Source organism: Trichomonas vaginalis, chromosome V, assembly GCF_026262505.1.
Source record: "Trichomonas vaginalis G3 chromosome V, whole genome shotgun sequence".
Taxonomy (NCBI): Eukaryota; Parabasalia; order Trichomonadida; family Trichomonadidae; genus Trichomonas; species Trichomonas vaginalis.
In genome coordinates, this window is record NC_067207.1 from 6705104 (window position 1) to 6721564 (window position 16461).

Genomic DNA, 16461 nt, shown 5'->3' on the forward strand with positions numbered 1-16461 from the left:
CGTAATGAACAGTAAGATTTAAATGACAAAAAACAGCATATTATAATATTCTACTTTTTTTGTTTTGTGGGAACATTTGGGATATGAGGAAAAGAGAAATTTTGGTAGAATTGAGGATTATATGGAAGTCCAGGGCAATTGCAGTTCGGTAAATCTAAAGGTGGCGGAGTGAGGAGTGCTGGATTGATTTTTCTAAGTTTATTTGATTTGTTGTCAGGTAGTTGTGTAGCAATTGGAATGACATTACAATTCAATTCTTTTGGAATATAATTATTTTGATTTTGTAAATCCATTTTTTGGATTTTGGATTTCATTCTACTTTTCCAGCATAGGAACATCTGATATTCTCTAGCATCAACTTCATACATCTTTTCTTGTTGAACATTCAAATCTTTATTTGAAGCTTTAAGGTTTGATAAAATATCTTTGGCATGGTTCAAATCTTCTTGTGTAGGGGGCTTACTGTTCTGCAATAAAGTCCTTTCATTGAAGAGAGCATTTTGCCAGTTATTCATTGATGAAATAGTATCGAATGATCAATTCAGATAATTTTTTCCCAAGATTCAAAATAAATTGAATACTGTTTTCCCAATTTCCCAATTCAATTTTTTCAATGAAAATACATTTAAAATACTAAATAGAATCTAATATTTTAAAATACGATAATTGTTCAAAAGGTGACAATGAAATGTATTCCCTATTCAAATTGTACATTCTGCTTCCTCTAAGTCGTGAACAGATGCAAAATCGATTTCCTCCAAAGGATTTAGTTTGATTTTAGAAATATATAACATATTTCATAGATTTATTGATATAAATACCAATCAAAATAATGTCGGAGAACAAAATTCTAACATTTGAGGCTAGCGCTAAATAATTATCATCAAAATTTCATGCGTGGTACTTTTTTTGTATAGAAATCTGATAACTCTTAACATCATGCGGGAATTAATCAATTAACGACAATTTTCTCACTTCACATGAAAATAATTACGAAATTGTTGTAGCTGATATCGAACACTTCATGTATTTCGGAAAAATAAGTGAATGATTTTTGAATTGTTATGAAATGTTTTTGAGTAAATATTTATTGAACCAATGCCGAATAAAACAAAGAACACAATAATATTTTTAATGTTTTTTATTGTTTAATTTTTGCCAAAACGTTTCATGTTTTCTCTCAATAAACCGTCTGAAAAAAATTAATTAAGCAAAATAAGTTATAAGAGATTGTTCTCTAAATAAATCGATTAAGATAATAAAAAAATTCAGAGAATAAACTTTTTAAAAGATAAAATCGTCAATTTTCAGAGGAAAGAAATAACTCCCTTACAATGGAGCTTGATTCTGATGCTGTTGATTTGGAAGAGCCTATTCATCAACACAATATGAATTCGACTGATAATATTGACCTCCAAGCAAAAGTTCGCAAACTCAATAATAACGATAGCAACACAGGACAAACAGAAGGTAATTTTAACTCGGGGATTAACGATGCTGATGGTGACAATGGTGCATTTGCATCTCAGGATCAAAATCTTTCACAGAATTACGCCATTCGCAAAATTCCAAAATCCCTACCTATTGACAATTTAGATGGTAATAAGAGAATACCATTAGCTGTAAAATTAGACGTTTCTTCTTCAAATCATGCTTTTCCTGTAGGCAAAAATGATAATCAAAATTCTACAAGGCCGAAAATGACAAAGAGTCCAAGCATCAATCATTTTTCTGCAAAAACTATCATATATCGAGTCAAAAGAGAAGTCAAAATTAGCTGGAAAGGATCAAGGACACATTTTCAGCAATATTATGGCGAAATTCCTCAGTATCATGTCAAAGTTAAAACTCTTAACATTGGAGAATGTATTAAGATCTCCGCTGGCAACAATTCTCACTTCAGCAATAAAAGTTTTGCGGAATACATTTTGATTAATAAGGATCTTACTGATATTTCACTTAGAGTTAACCATCAACATGGCCTGGAACTATTTAATCTGAAACTTAGTAAAAATGCTAATCAAAATGAATCGAAGAATGCAGAAGCTAGAATTAAATTTGATGACGGAAGTACTTTCGAATATACTAGTCAGCCACAAGAAATCCTTCCTGAAAGCCTTCTGAAGAAAGAAATTCCTAAAATCATTACAAGTATCAAGAACACTGTTCTTGAGGATTCTAAGAATTATTCTAGAATCTGTATCGGGAAGATAGACAAGGATACTCTTCAAATTAATGCAGATGAAAGAGTTAAGCCTATAATTGTTTTCACCTTAGGTGTAGTATTGTTTTTGTGTAAGTTCTAAATGTTGAATTTTTAAATTCCTTCGGTTTAATCTATTCACAAGTTTTTCATTTGCTAGAATAAGTTTTTTTTTCAACAATAAAATTATATTTTCCTGATATTTTTGGAGTGAAAAACCACAATATGAAATACACATGATTTAACTAAAAACATACTTAACATTAAAATTTCATAAAAGTGTTCTGCCAAATTTTTATGGTTCGAAATCTCAAAATTGTACTTCTTGGAACAACAAATGTCGGCAAGACATCTATCATCCACAGATACTGTTCAAACGAATTTTATGGAAACAACCCACCAACAATTCAAGTTGCCTCATTTCAAAAAACTATTGAAATCAATTCAGAAGAAGTAACTTTAAATATATGTGACACAGCTGGACAAGAGGTCTACCAGTCTGTTTGTCCTAATTTCTACAGAAATGCCGATGCAATTATTGTTGTTTTTGCATTGGACAACAAAGATTCAATGATAAAAGCACAAGGATGGTTTGACGAACTTTCTGCTACAATGCAAAATAAAGTCCCGATCTTTACAGTTGGAAATAAGTCAGATCTGAGACAAGAAGGTTTAATGCCTCGAGATGATTGCATTTTATTTGCTGAATCAAACAAATCTGAATTCATAGAAACATCTGCTAAAGATAATATCGGTATAAACGATCTTTTCGAAGCAGCTGCTAAAAACGCCTACGAAAGAGTCATGCACGAGACAGTAGGATATCCAACAATGAATAGAAAAACTGATTCAGTGGCATGTTTTTAATAATTTTCAATTATTTTTAATTATTTTTTTTTATTTTTCGAATAGTTACAATCGATTACTTTTGTTTTTGCATATTATTTAATTTTGTGCACAAATTTTCCAATAATTTCTAATATTTTATAAAAATATTTTGTATTGTTTCGTTTTATCTAATAAAACATATTGTTTGCATATTATATGTATGTATAAGAACATAAATTCGCAAATTGATAATGATTTTTTATTAAATTAAAAAAGATAAAAATAAAAGAATTAAAGAATTCTCCTCTTTGTGACTTGTCCAGCTCTAAGAACTGTACCATTGACAGTCTCAACGTTTTCGCTTGTAAACATCCAGTTTCCTTCAAGTTTTGACCATTCATTAACTGGCTGGTCGTTGGCAACGTTGTAGATGAGTTGGTGGATGTATTCGTTTGTAGACAATGGTGCGTGCTTCCAATCATCACCAGGATTCTTTACATCGTGGCAAATAATTGGATTTCCCTTATTATCCATCCAGTTGTTGCAAGCGAACTCTGGTCCCTTCGACGGAACTGTACCATCACCTGGCTGCTTTGTATATTCGACCTCATCCCAGCTTCCCTTGAACTTCATCTGATAAGTTGCTTCATTTCCGGAGTTGTAGATCATGTAAAGCGGGACACCGAGGGATTCTGGTTTCTTTTGTAACCATTTCATGTTCTTTCTAACCATTTGCTCGCCTTCACCGGAATATTTGCCTTGTTTGATAAACCAATCTTGGACTTGTGGTGCCTTGATTTCTGTGCCATCTGGCTCAATGATAATGGTATCGTCAGCGAAAACAACGTGGTTTGGCATCAATCCGGAAATAACTGGAATCTTTGGAATGTTTTCTCTAAGGACGTCGTTCTTAAGGATAGGAATGATTGGGAAGTACTGGTTCCATACGACATCAAGAGTTTCGGAAGAACCAGCGAAAGCAGGGGCAAGCATGATAACTTTGTGGATATACTTGTCTTTCCAGGCCTGATCGACGTAGGTTGTAAAGAAGTTATGAAGCATGAGGCCGCCGCATGAATATCCTAAAACAACAACATTTTGATTGCCGTTGGAGGAATAAGCATTTTCTATAAGCTGCTTGAGTTGCGGGAAGAAGGTTTCACGAAGTGGATCTAAGGCAAGGCGCCAATCATATGGGACACCAAATAAATTTTTTTTGATTGTATATCCTTTGCCTTTGAAGTAATCAATAAGAGGGCCAAATGACTCGATGAAGTGGTATCCAAAAACGCCGGCATCAACATAAGAAATACCACCATCACCACCAAAATCTTCAATTTCAACGGATAATCCTTCAGGGTTGCCTACCTTGTCGGTTGCAGCATCGTAATGTGCAGCAAGTAATTCAAAGAGGCAGTTGTATGTTGGAGGAATAGCGTATTTAAGGTTTACCCAGAAAATGGAATGATCTGTTGTTTTTGGACAGTACCAGTGCTTTGCAAAATTGTCATATGTTGAATATAGGTTTGAACCATATATACCTGGTAAAAGAATAACAGGTCTGTTTGATGAGACTAATCCGATCAGAAAACTTATCATATTGAAAAATGATTTTTGTAAAGCTTTCAATGAGAAAATGGAGCGTAAATGATTAATGTATTATATATACAGAGACTATTACGATTACATTTGAATTGAAACCTTAAAAACGTTTCTGATTGAATTAATTTTTTACAAAAAGAATAAGAAAGATATAATATAGGAATTTTATTATGTATTGTATTAATTGAAATTGAATTCAAATTTGAATGATATCAACAGTTTTTTTGAATGGAGTTCAAAGGATTATAGACATCAAAAACAATGCATTTTTATTGATCAATTCATTCAATGGACATCGATGCCTTCAAAACATTGATGAAAAATTTATCCAACCATAAAAAACAATCGGGGACATATACTATTTTTTTGAGCAATAGATTTTAATTTATATGTAAATTGATATTTTGGAGTTAAATCTTTAAATTTGATGGTAAGATAGAAATTTAGATTTAAAATTAGGTAATTTATAAAATTTAAAGTATCGAAATTAAGGATGTCAATTTGGAAGAAAAGTGAGAAAATTCCTAAAATGCTAAAAATGAATTTTCCAAACGTACTTTTTTATCTGATTGTTTTGATTTTGAAAAAAATTTGGAGAGAAGAACTCTTCGTTTTTGAATTTTATCACGATGGTTTTAAAGTATATTAGACACATGTATTGATATTACTATTTTTGTATATTTTGAGAGAAAATCCCCAAAAAGTAAGAAAATCTAAGACGGTTTGAGAAAATATATAAACTATTGAAAATTTGAATTAAACTTCTAATTTGGAAAAAAGAAATTTGGAAAGAAGAAAATTCAAAAATCGAGATTTAGACTCAGCATCAAATGGAGAACAAAATGTTTCTTCATATGAAGGAAAAAAATTTTCTTGTGAAGAAATAGAGTTTTTAAAATTTTATTGTATGTAATGAAATAAACAAATATTAAAATTATTTTTTGATAACAAGAAAATTCCCAATAGAAAATATTTGAGAGAAAGAAAAAAAGAAAATTGAAAAATATTACTCTCCTTTATATTTCATGAGATTTTAAATTTATTCTCATAAAATTGACAATTTTATACGTTTAGATGAAAATAAGTGATTTTGCTTGAAATAGAAATTATTATTTGCTTACAGCTATCAAATATGCTATTTTGATTAAAATTTGTTAATCAAATTAATAAATTTTTTCTAAATATCTTAAATATCTGGATCACTCACATATACAATGAATTGAACGATAAAAATAATACAAACTCAACTAAGTTTCCTGTCTTTCAACTAAAAAAAATTATGCAAATTAAATTAAATTGTTTATTCAAATATAAAACAAAGATGAAGTAATTACAGTTATCATAAACTTTATGAATAACTCTGTAATTGGTTCAGATTTTCGTAAAAATATTTTTATTAATATCGATAAGAATACGTTTACCTACTATCACAACATATCGATAAACAAGAGTAGAGTGATTTTTATCATCGAAACTTTTTAAAAGCTGTAAGCTGGAAGGAAAAATCTTGTTTTTTCTGAGTTAGTTGTAGAACTATTGATGCACGAGTTATCATTGTGATGTAGAAGGATGTCAATGTACTGACTGAAGGATATGAAGTGAATTGAATTTCATTGCATTTCAATTTGATCAAAATTTATTGAAATGATATGAATGTGTCAACATCTGTATCACTCTCTTTCACTCCTTCCCTATTCTTTCGAGAACGAAGCTAGCTCAGCTTTCGCTGAGCGAATTGACACTTTTGGTGCCCTAAACGTACATGCTCTCAAATTTATCGAAAAAAATTATACCACCTAAACTAGTATATTCTTATTTTAAATATGACATTATCCTTAGAATCCACACTAGAATATATTTAAATCAACTTTTAAAAAAGTTCGAATCCTGCGCGTCTCACTTTTTAAATTTTCCAAAAGGAAAATTATATTCTCCTAAAATGAAAACAATTTTCCGAATTGACATCCTTATCGAAATTTCATAAAATATATTGTAACAGCTATTTGTACTGTAATTTTAGATATCAACCAATAATTTTTTCACTCAATTTCCCAATTAGAACCAATCAGAGTTAAATATACAGAATTCATATTATCATTTATATTAAATAGCATTCTCACTGAATACAGGGCTCAGAAGAGAAATTAATTAATTAATTTTTATTCGGAAAACAAAATGACGAAAATAGCAGCTGATACGAATGATAGCCATGGGCGACACTGCACAATAGTTATGGGATTGTGCTGTTCATAAATGGTGATACGAGCATAGCCGTTACCATAATGACCTGTTTCGGTGCAAGCAAACGGATTTGATGAATCTGGACATGGAATACTAGATTTCCCGTCTTTGATCACTGGAGAATAAAATGACATTCCGGAGTAATGGAATGAGTTTTCTTCATGGAGAATATGGTTCTCAGTGGAGCTTTTTGAGATTGCTTTACATCCTTCGTATCCTGAGATATACGAAGAACCTCCAGCACCACTTGTAACACGTTCAAATATAAATCCACCACTCCCTCCTCCGTAGTAGCCACTGCCACCACCGCTGCCATGATACTCACTGCCACAATCGCCACCGTACCCAAATCCACCATCTTTTCCATAGGAATTTGTTCCGAAGCCACCTAAAGTTTGATTTCCTCCAGTTGCAGTTGAGATGCCATTAGTATTGACTTTATAGCGTATGGCGCCCGGATAGCCCTCTAAGACACCACCAGCACCGCCCTCTATGATACTTTCAGCATAGCTATTTGAGTCAAACCGATAATATGCATCGCCAGAACCGCCAGCAGCAACAATGATTCAGGATTTCAAACTCTCAAAGTTCTTCCAAGGTCCTTTGGTGAGGCGGATATCACTTGAGCCACCGCCAGAACCACCGGACACATAAAAATCTTCGCTTTTGTTAGCTGTTGGACCTGCACCGCCACCGTTAAATGTGGCTAGACCTGACCATTTTCCTTGTTGGCCAAGGTATATATAGACGGTCTGTGGTTTGAATATTGGGAGAAGACCGCTGGCATATGATCCATGTGCACCAAGATTATTTAGGAAACCACCGGATGCACCCCAAAGTTCAACCTTATATATTCCAGGTTTGAACGTTGCAACAAATGGTGTGCAATCTGAAGTGGAACATGGATATTTGAGGAAGTAGACTTTTCCTGTTTTATTAATAGCATTGGGGACTGAAGCTTTTGACTCATCATCGTATCTAATTGATATCATCGGATATTTTTATGCGTAGGACCTATGCATGAATCCCCCTAATTGCGAGGAAGGAACTATTTCATTAATAAAAATGAAGATAAAATGTTATATTCTAAGAGGAATATAAGAGATATTGCCAAATAATCGCAGGATATCATATTATTAAGCCTTAATAATATCTTTGTTGGTGAGTTTTCTTTATAACAATGGGGAAGATATGTTATTATTTGCGCAATAGATTTAATCTTGAGTATCAATGATATTTTTCATATAAATCTTAAGGTATGATAGGATGATAGATTTGTTGAATAAGGATTGAGTAATTTATGAAATTAAAAAGATAAAAACTTCATTAAAGGTATTAAAACGGCTATTAGTAGTGTTATTTTAGAAATTAACCAATAATTTTTAACTCAATTTTTTCAATTGAAATAAATCAGAGTTAATAATGCAGAATTCATAATGGTATTTATTTTTATTAGCTCTCTGATTGAATTCAACTTTTGAAAGATAATTTAATATTTAATCTGAAAACATAAAGATGAAAACAGAAATTGATGTGAATGATAACAATGGGCGACACTGCACAATAGTTATGGGATTGTGCTGTTCATAAATGGTGATACGAGCATAGCCGTTACCATAATGACCTGTTTCGGTGCAAGCAAACGGATTTGATGAATCTGGACATGGAATACTAGATTTCCCGTCTTTGATCACTGGAGAATAAAATGACATTCCGGAGTAATGGAATGAGTTTTCTTCATGGAGAATATGGTTCTCAGTGGAGCTTTTTGAGATTGCTTTACATCCTTCGTATCCTGAGATATACGAAGAACCTCCAGCACCACTTGTAACACGTTCAAATATAAATCCACCACTCCCACCGCCGTAGTAGCCACTGCCACCACCGCTGCCATGATAATCACTGCCACAATCGCCACCGTACCCAAATCCACCATCTCTCCCGGAGGAATTTGTTCCGAGACCCCCTGAAGTTTGAGTTCCTCCAGTGGCGTTGGATATACCATTGGCATTGTCAACATAGTGTATAGTGCCAGGATATCCAACTAGGATACCACCAGCACCGCCTTCTATGATACTATTAGGATCATTTTGCGAATCAAACTTATTTCTATAATAAGCATCGCCAGCACCACCGGCAGCAACAATGATTCAGGATTTCAAACTCTCAAAGTTCTTCCAAGGTCCTTTGGTGAGGCGGATATCACTTGAGCCACCGCCAGAACCACCGGACACATAAAAATCTTCGCTTTTGTTAGCTGTTGGACCTGCACCGCCACCGTTAAATGTGGCTAGACCTGACCATTTTCCTTGTTGGCCAAGGTATATATAGACGGTCTGTGGTTTGAATATTGGGAGAAGACCGCTGGCATATGATCCATGTGCACCAAGATTATTTAGGAAACCACCGGATGCACCCCAAAGTTCAACCTTATATATTCCAGGTTTGAACGTTGCAACAAATGGTGTGCAATCTGAAGTGGAACATGGATATTTGAGGAAGTAGACTTTTCCTGTTTTATTAATAGCATTGGGGACTGAAGCTTTTGACTCATCATCGTATCTAATTGATATCATCGGATATTTTTATGCGTAGGACCTATGCATGAATCCCCCTAATTGCGAGGAAGGAACTATTTCATTAATAAAAATGAAGATAAAATGTTATATTCTAAGAGGAATATAAGAGATATATTGTGGTTGAGTTTACTTATTGTCAGATTTTTATTTAATACGATCTTTTTAATCAAAAAATATTAGCTATCATATAATCTCAGATATTTACTAATTGATGATGTCAAAATTTATTGAGATCTTGAGTGTAACAGTTTACAATTTGAATTTTCGTTTGTAAAATTGAATTGATGTCTGATGTTTCACTTGAAACTACAATTGTTTCAGTGGATATCGGACAAGTTTTAGATATAAAACACATCAAAGAATACGTGAGTAAGAATTTTTCTAAAGATTGCGTTTTTATTGACGCGATTGAAATTTTTGAATCACTTAAACTTCCTAAACTCGATCCATCTACACCACACGAGAATCTAATCGAGATATCATCACTAGTTTCGAAGTCAATTAAGACAAATATCGATTCTTCAATACAAAAATTATTAGATCTAAAGAAAAAGAACATCAAAGCAGCAGAAAATACAAAGAAAGAGAAAAATCCACCTCCTCCACCTCCAATAATGTTTGGAGGACAAACAGAAGCCGTAATTGCACTAATTAATTGGCCTTTAGTTCCAATACACTATCAACAATTAGTAGAAAACGATATACACATATCAGCATTTATAAATCTTACAGGATTTAAAGCAACAGTTCCTCCAACAAAATCTTCAAATAATAAAGTAACTACGACGCTTCCTTATCTAAAAATAATAGGCAAGACAGTACCAGATACAAATATACCGTTATCGTGGGTACAACTGCAAGAAACTGCAGATTTTACGACAATTTTTAGTGAAATTAAATTAGAAGAAGAACCAGCACAAGCATGGAACACTCTTCAACTGGAAATAGGAAATATACTGTCTGCAAAGAAAAAGATCGAAGAAGAATGCAAATCAATAAAAATTGAAAATGTTCCAACTTTACCTGAAATTGATCACGAATTGGACCTTTCTACATACACAGAGACCCTTAAAAAGGATGAAAATGACTATATCACAGCAATTTTCGAACAACTTCACAAAAATAATTTTCAAATTTTTCCAAAACCGGAAATTTCAGAGCTAGATCTTATTAATGACATTCTTGATCAGTTCTACAACAAGCTTGCCAACAAACAAATCCCACAAGAAGAAATAAAACCAAAATTCTTCAAAAATTCCAAATCTTCACCATCATTTTTTGTCGAAAACATGATTAACTCATGGAATATACCAAGTGAATGCGCAGAATCAGCAGCAAAAGCTGCAGAATACTACACATCCATTGAAGGATTTAATACTGCGGCCGGACAACAGTTTGAGTTACTTTTTACAAAGGCAAATAAACAGTATTCGCTTGGTCTGCCAATAAATTACTATGATTTTACAAAATTTACGAAAATGATAAATTATGATGATTCTATTCCAATTCTGAATAATATTATGAAGATGTACAACATTGTTGAAGTATCTGTTGACAATATGACTGGAATTGTCTATGTTTTGGCCCTTCCTCCCGCTCAAAAATCTCTTGGAAAGCAAATTCAGTATAAATACATGCCAGTTACAATGAAAAACGGAAATGAGTTGTTTTTAAACATGAATGAAACATCAGAAGCATCACAAACTCCTGATAAAAAGAACAAAAATAATTCAATTTTAAATCTTATTAAAAACAACGAAAGTCCTACTCAAATCTTCCAAAATATACAAGAGATCATCAAAACAAGCTCTAAAATCTACGGACTTCCTTCTTCTTATAATTTTTCAACAGATTTCGTTTCTCCTTACTTCTTTGACAATTTTAGAGTTGATATATTAAGAGAGATATGGAATGGAACATATCTCTTCAAGTATAATGTGTTTGCAACAGATTTTGACGTTCATTCTGAAGATGATTCGATTTCTATTGATTTTGGAGAGTTCAGAGTAAATTCAAACAGTGATTCTATCAATATTTTCCATGAAAATAACTCATTTTCATTAAAATCAGGAAAATTAACAATAAATAACAACATAATCATCGATAGAAATGGAGATTTCGTTTATAAACTTGATAAATCAACACTATACACTTCATTTTCAGGTGTTGCAGGCTATACAACGAAAGATTCTTCGATTTTCAACGATAAATTTGGAAATGGCTCTGAAAAAGTTCATAAAAAGACAAATCTAGTTGAAAAGAAACGTGATTACATAAGGAATGATGATGTTAAATACGCAATTAACCTGAAAGACCAATCCAGAACAATTAATCTCAAAAATATTACAATAAAACAGAACGATAAGGTCCAAGAGTTCATCCTTCCAGGTTTACAAACAATATTATCCACACCAGAGATGATAAATTTCCAAATTGGCCAATATCAAATTTCAATATCCGACAAAATCGAAATAAAGAAAGGTGATTTGGTTATTGTTGTATCCAGTGATGTTAATATTACAGACGGAAAAACCGAAATGTCGATGAATTGCAATGAAATTCAAATTAAATCAGGAAAAACAGGTTTTATTGCAACAAATACAGGTATTGAGAGGTTGGCAGACATATTTGAAGGTGAACCTCCACCAAAGAAGAGGCCAGAGTTCGCAGAAACCAAGTTTGGCCTACTTCCTCCGGTGAAAGAAGTTTTACCGGAAAATGTTTTGTTGAATTTACAGAAACAGAATCCGCCAAGGTTCTTCGCGATAAGACCAAACTTATCAGGAACAGAGTTTTTACACCCAGAGTATGCTTATTCTCTCAAATCTACTGAAGAAAAGCCATTTGAAAAAGAATCTCCTTCAGATTCTCAAGGAAAAGTGACTAAAATCGATTTACCAAACACATATTCGCTTGGAAATGGAACAGAGAAGCAGCCCAAACCAGTAAATTCTGCAAATGATTCTGATTTGAACTTAATTCCTCCAAAATCAGAATTATTCAAAGTTCAGGCTTCGATTAATGGAGAAAATGTCATCTATGATATCTTAATAGATGAGTTTATGCGTCCTATCTCGTTTATTTCCTTCAATCCGCTTGATAAAACGCATAGAGCTGAAGCATTAAAAGAAATTGCAGCACCAAGGCAAAGAAAACCGAAGAAAGGTGAAAAATTAGTAGAAACAACCACAGATGTTAACGAAAAAGCCGTTTCTGCCATTGCATCGATGAATTCTTTTTTCACATTAGTTTCGGAAGCCAAAGAAGCCGCAATTTCTCTTGCAAAGAAGACATGGCATGAGTCAAGGATACCAAAACCTCCAAGAGTTCCTGATCTTGACGTAATGCCACCGCAAACTCCTCCACCAGGGGTTCTCATTGCAGCAAACCTCAAAGGATCGAGTAGTATTCAAGCAAGGAATTATTGGGAATCTCCTGAGGCCAATTTTGTCTATGTTAAAGAAATTGAAGTCAAACAACCTCGTCCTCCATCAGCGAGGATGAAATTGTTTGATCCACCACGTCATTTCATTATGACAGATAAAGATATCCCAGATTCATCGTTCTACGACAACGAAAATAAAGATAATAATATTATGACTTCAACAAAGAACAGATCAACATTTATGACGCAGCCAGATGAACAGAAATATCCAGAGTCGGCAAGAGCGCCACGAAGACATGGAAGAAGTCGAAGAACAATGAAATCTGATGAACATCCGCAAAGAGTTGACTTTGGAGAGGTTCCTGCTGGTAGAGAAGCATCTACAAGCCTTGAAATAACTAATACAGGCTTTGTTCCTTTCAAATATTCCATTATACAACCAGAAGATAAAAATGTAAAAATTTTGACAGCTCCTGGCATTGTAATGGCTGGATTTAAGCTTAAAATAAGACTCCAGTTACTTCCATGCGAAAGAGGAGAGATTTCGACCAGTTTCCGACTTCTAACCCCAGATGTAGATATGGAAATACCCGTAACTGCTATTATCGTGTAAATATTTTTTATATATTCGTTTAATGTTAATGTTTTTTATATATTCGTTGATATTCTTTTTTGTAACCTTTTATTCAATAATCAAAGTGTTCGGTAGATCATGGAAAATAATGATAAAAATAATTAAAATAATGTAGACCGTTTAGTTTTAGATAGAAATAATATGAAATAAACTGATTAAATAATCATATATTATATACCCAGATTTGCCTTACTTTTACCACCTCTCTAAAGCTGGGGACACCGCCTATCGTTGGGAGTAGCTATTAAATAGAACCACCAAGGGTATTTTTCGAACTGCCGGTGTAGTGGAAACATCCGACATAATGATTCATTATGCCAAGGTTTGATTCCCATTTAGCCAATTTTTTTCTTTTTTGGATCATGAATTTTTTTTTGGGTCACTATATGATTTGTTTCATGTTCTAAATCTGCTGCATATGTAATCTATTTTTATTTACCTATTTTTTAAAAATCTATTGGATTGCCAAATTTGAATATATTTAAAATCATAAAACTCCAAAAAAACTATAAATATATGTTTTATGCATAGTGCCGATACTCAAATATCAGATTACTTAGATCCATGAATAATATCCGAATTTTTTTTCTTAAAATTAAACTTCAAAACTTCTTGCAATCTTATTCTTCATCAATTGTAAATTTTTAAAACCATTTTTTAAAATAATTTTGCGTAAATTTTATTCTCATGTTGTTTTAATCGAAAATTGATACATTTTCAAAAAAATAATATTGACTTATGAAATTCATTTTTAAGGTGAAATAGTATTGTTTTTATTAAAGTATATGAATAATATATAAAAAATTAATGAATAATATAAGCAGATTTTTAGTTTACAAAACAAATATGAGCAATGCAATTTCAAACTTTTGCTGGCAATTTCGATATTGCTCAAGTTTGTAGTATTTGTGATACCTATAACATCGGCTTAATCAAAATTCGATTTTTCTTATGAGTTATTGAGAAAATTTGATTGCAATGAGAAGGATTTCGACGTTTTTGATAAACTAAGAGCTGAGCTTTAGGGGTTCAGTTCATTTATGGCTGTAGTTTGATGCGTAGATCTCTTTTTTATTGTAAATTCTTTCAGCATGGAGATCGAGAATGAATCTTTTGAGAACTTTATGAGTTTTTACACCCGTAAAGAGGTCCTTCGAGGAAAGATAGTCCAGACTACATGAAGATGTGGGTTAACCAAAAAAATCCGATGGTTTCCCCATATTCATGTAGATCTTCGAAAAAATGAGCACCAAAAAAGCCAAAAAAATAGGCTTTTTATTGGATTTGTACACTAGATCAATAATCTATTTAGGATCTGACACTCTTTTTAGCCAGAGATATGAGGTCCTTTCTAGGAAAACGATCTATTCATCCATAAAAAAAATGAATTATCGTTTTCCCCAGAAATTACATGGGGAGTGGTAAAAGTAAGGAAAATCTGGGTAATTATACTTCAGCGCCAGAACCTGAATCTGACTTAGACTTTGAGCTGTCATCAGGTTTCTTCCTGAAGACAATTAAGCCGAATATCATTGAAATGAATAAGAAAACAGCGAAGAAGATATATGAAACTCTATAGTATGCGCCGGCCTTTAACAAGGCAGCATTCAAGAAGAGGAGAATAGCTCCAGATCCCCAGTTGCAGGCAGATGTGAAAGCCATACCAGCTGGAATAAGTTCTGGTTTGAAAATTGTAGCTGCATATGAGAATGGAATTGGACCAGTTCCAATACCAAAGAAGAACTGTTCAAAGTATAAACCAACTAAGAAAAGAGCAAGTCCTTTTCCACTTTCAGCAAATTTGTAAGCGTAAATGACAAGAAGGATGAAACCAAAGAATTGTCCTAATGCAGAAACAGTCCAGCATGGGAAGTTTCCAAATCTATCAACAACAAGGGAAGATACTAATGTACCAAGGAAGTTAACAACATTTGACATGATGGAGATAATAGCACCCTTTGGTCCCATTCCAGCTGTGATGCCACCCAAGTTTGAGGCGACAGCATTCACGCCTGAAAACTGCAAGAAGAAAACGCAGAAGAAGGCAATAATCAATTCCTTCCAGTATTTAAAAACTTGAAAACATGGTGCTGCACTTCTTGATGCTTTAGGTTCTTCGATAAGTAAAACAAATAGGAAGAGGATTGCTGAAGGGAAGCAGCAGGCTAAGGAAACATAGTGCCAATCTTTGAAGTAGATACCAAAAACTGTAACAAGAATGAAACCTATACAGATACCTACTTGGTTGAGGAAACCAAATAAATTAATCCTTCCTTCTGGAGCTAAAGATGTTGTAAAACCTGGACAAATTGTTGCATAAAGTCCTGCTGTCATACCAGTGAAGAATCTAAATGCATAAACCCATGCATATGTCTTTAATTCAAGTCCTAAAACAATCCATGCTAATGTTCCGAAGAAAGCACAAACAAAACAGCACCATCTTTTTCCGAATACTCCAACAAATGGATGGATCAAGAGTGAACCAATAAGTGCACCAACATATCCAATAGCTGTGAATGAATTTGCTTCTGGAGTAGGTTTATCATTTACATATTGAGCTCCAATGCCTGTTTCTCCAAAGAAAGTAAAAGCAGTGAAAATCAAAACAAAACCCATGTCTACTCCACCCATGGTGAGGATAGAAGCAGTTAGGTATGGATTAGTAATCTTGAAACCCATTTGGAAGAATGATTTTTTTATTCATTTCAAAAGTTTAATTCAATTTTATTAAAATTTTTGAGAGTACGTTAGGTCTGGCTTTTCAAATGAGTTTGAATCAGTGGTGTCAGAAAACAGATCAATAAAAAACCAGAGAAAACATTATTTCTAGTAGTCAATATCATATCCTTATAATTCAAACAGCATTAATAAATTTTAACTGGTTTATATACTATTAATTTATACCATGGATCAACTCCGAAAATATTGTTAAAATTATACAGAAGAATTTTCAATTTGCTTTCAATTTTTTCTGAAATTGTGAGAGAAA

At 33.0% G+C, this 16461-nt stretch overlaps 9 protein-coding genes across 9 annotated transcripts; 3 read left to right on the forward strand and 6 right to left on the reverse strand.

Annotated features, from left to right (window-relative positions):
* Positions 1–50: 50 nt before the first annotated feature.
* Positions 51–515, reverse strand: TVAGG3_0290180 (uncharacterized protein; the record flags this gene model as incomplete). The annotated part of the gene is made up of 1 exon (XM_001580237.1): positions 51–515. One exon carries the CDS (start codon positions 513–515, stop codon positions 51–53), a length of 465 nt encoding a protein of 154 aa, XP_001580287.1.
* An 806-nt stretch (positions 516–1321) lies between these two features.
* Positions 1322–3159, forward strand: TVAGG3_0290190 (uncharacterized protein; the record flags this gene model as incomplete). Its single annotated transcript, XM_001580238.2, has 1 exon — positions 1335–2306. One exon carries the CDS (start codon positions 1335–1337, stop codon positions 2304–2306), a length of 972 nt encoding a protein of 323 aa, XP_001580288.1.
* Positions 2501–3070, forward strand: TVAGG3_0290200 (GTPase protein; the record flags this gene model as incomplete). Its single annotated transcript, XM_001580239.2, has 1 exon — positions 2501–3070. One exon carries the CDS (start codon positions 2501–2503, stop codon positions 3068–3070), a length of 570 nt encoding a protein of 189 aa, XP_001580289.1.
* A 109-nt stretch (positions 3160–3268) lies between the features above and the next one.
* Positions 3269–4630, reverse strand: TVAGG3_0290210 (O-acyltransferase protein; the record flags this gene model as incomplete). Its single annotated transcript, XM_001580240.1, has 1 exon — positions 3323–4630. The coding sequence occupies one exon, from the start codon at positions 4628–4630 to the stop codon at positions 3323–3325; it is 1308 nt and encodes a 435-aa protein (XP_001580290.1).
* Positions 4631–6769: 2139 nt separating this feature from the next.
* Positions 6770–7982, reverse strand: TVAGG3_0290220 (uncharacterized protein; the record flags this gene model as incomplete). The annotated part of the gene is made up of 1 exon (XM_001580241.1): positions 6793–7008. The coding sequence occupies one exon, from the start codon at positions 7006–7008 to the stop codon at positions 6793–6795; it is 216 nt and encodes a 71-aa protein (XP_001580291.1).
* A 388-nt stretch (positions 7983–8370) lies between these two features.
* Positions 8371–8586, reverse strand: TVAGG3_0290230 (uncharacterized protein; the record flags this gene model as incomplete). The annotated part of the gene is made up of 1 exon (XM_001580243.1): positions 8371–8586. The coding sequence occupies one exon, from the start codon at positions 8584–8586 to the stop codon at positions 8371–8373; it is 216 nt and encodes a 71-aa protein (XP_001580293.1).
* Positions 8587–9024: 438 nt separating this feature from the next.
* Positions 9025–9450, reverse strand: TVAGG3_0290240 (glycine-rich protein family; the record flags this gene model as incomplete). Its single annotated transcript, XM_001580244.1, has 1 exon — positions 9025–9450. The coding sequence occupies one exon, from the start codon at positions 9448–9450 to the stop codon at positions 9025–9027; it is 426 nt and encodes a 141-aa protein (XP_001580294.1).
* Positions 9451–9651: 201 nt separating this feature from the next.
* On the forward strand, positions 9652–13469 carry TVAGG3_0290250 (immunoglobulins domain-containing protein; the record flags this gene model as incomplete). Its single annotated transcript, XM_001580245.1, has 1 exon — positions 9738–13451. One exon carries the CDS (start codon positions 9738–9740, stop codon positions 13449–13451), a length of 3714 nt encoding a protein of 1237 aa, XP_001580295.1.
* An 824-nt stretch (positions 13470–14293) lies between these two features.
* TVAGG3_0290260 (major facilitator superfamily transporter) lies at positions 14294–16455 on the reverse strand (the record flags this gene model as incomplete). The annotated part of the gene is made up of 1 exon (XM_001580246.1): positions 14919–16151. One exon carries the CDS (start codon positions 16149–16151, stop codon positions 14919–14921), a length of 1233 nt encoding a protein of 410 aa, XP_001580296.1.
* Positions 16456–16461: the final 6 nt, after the last annotated feature.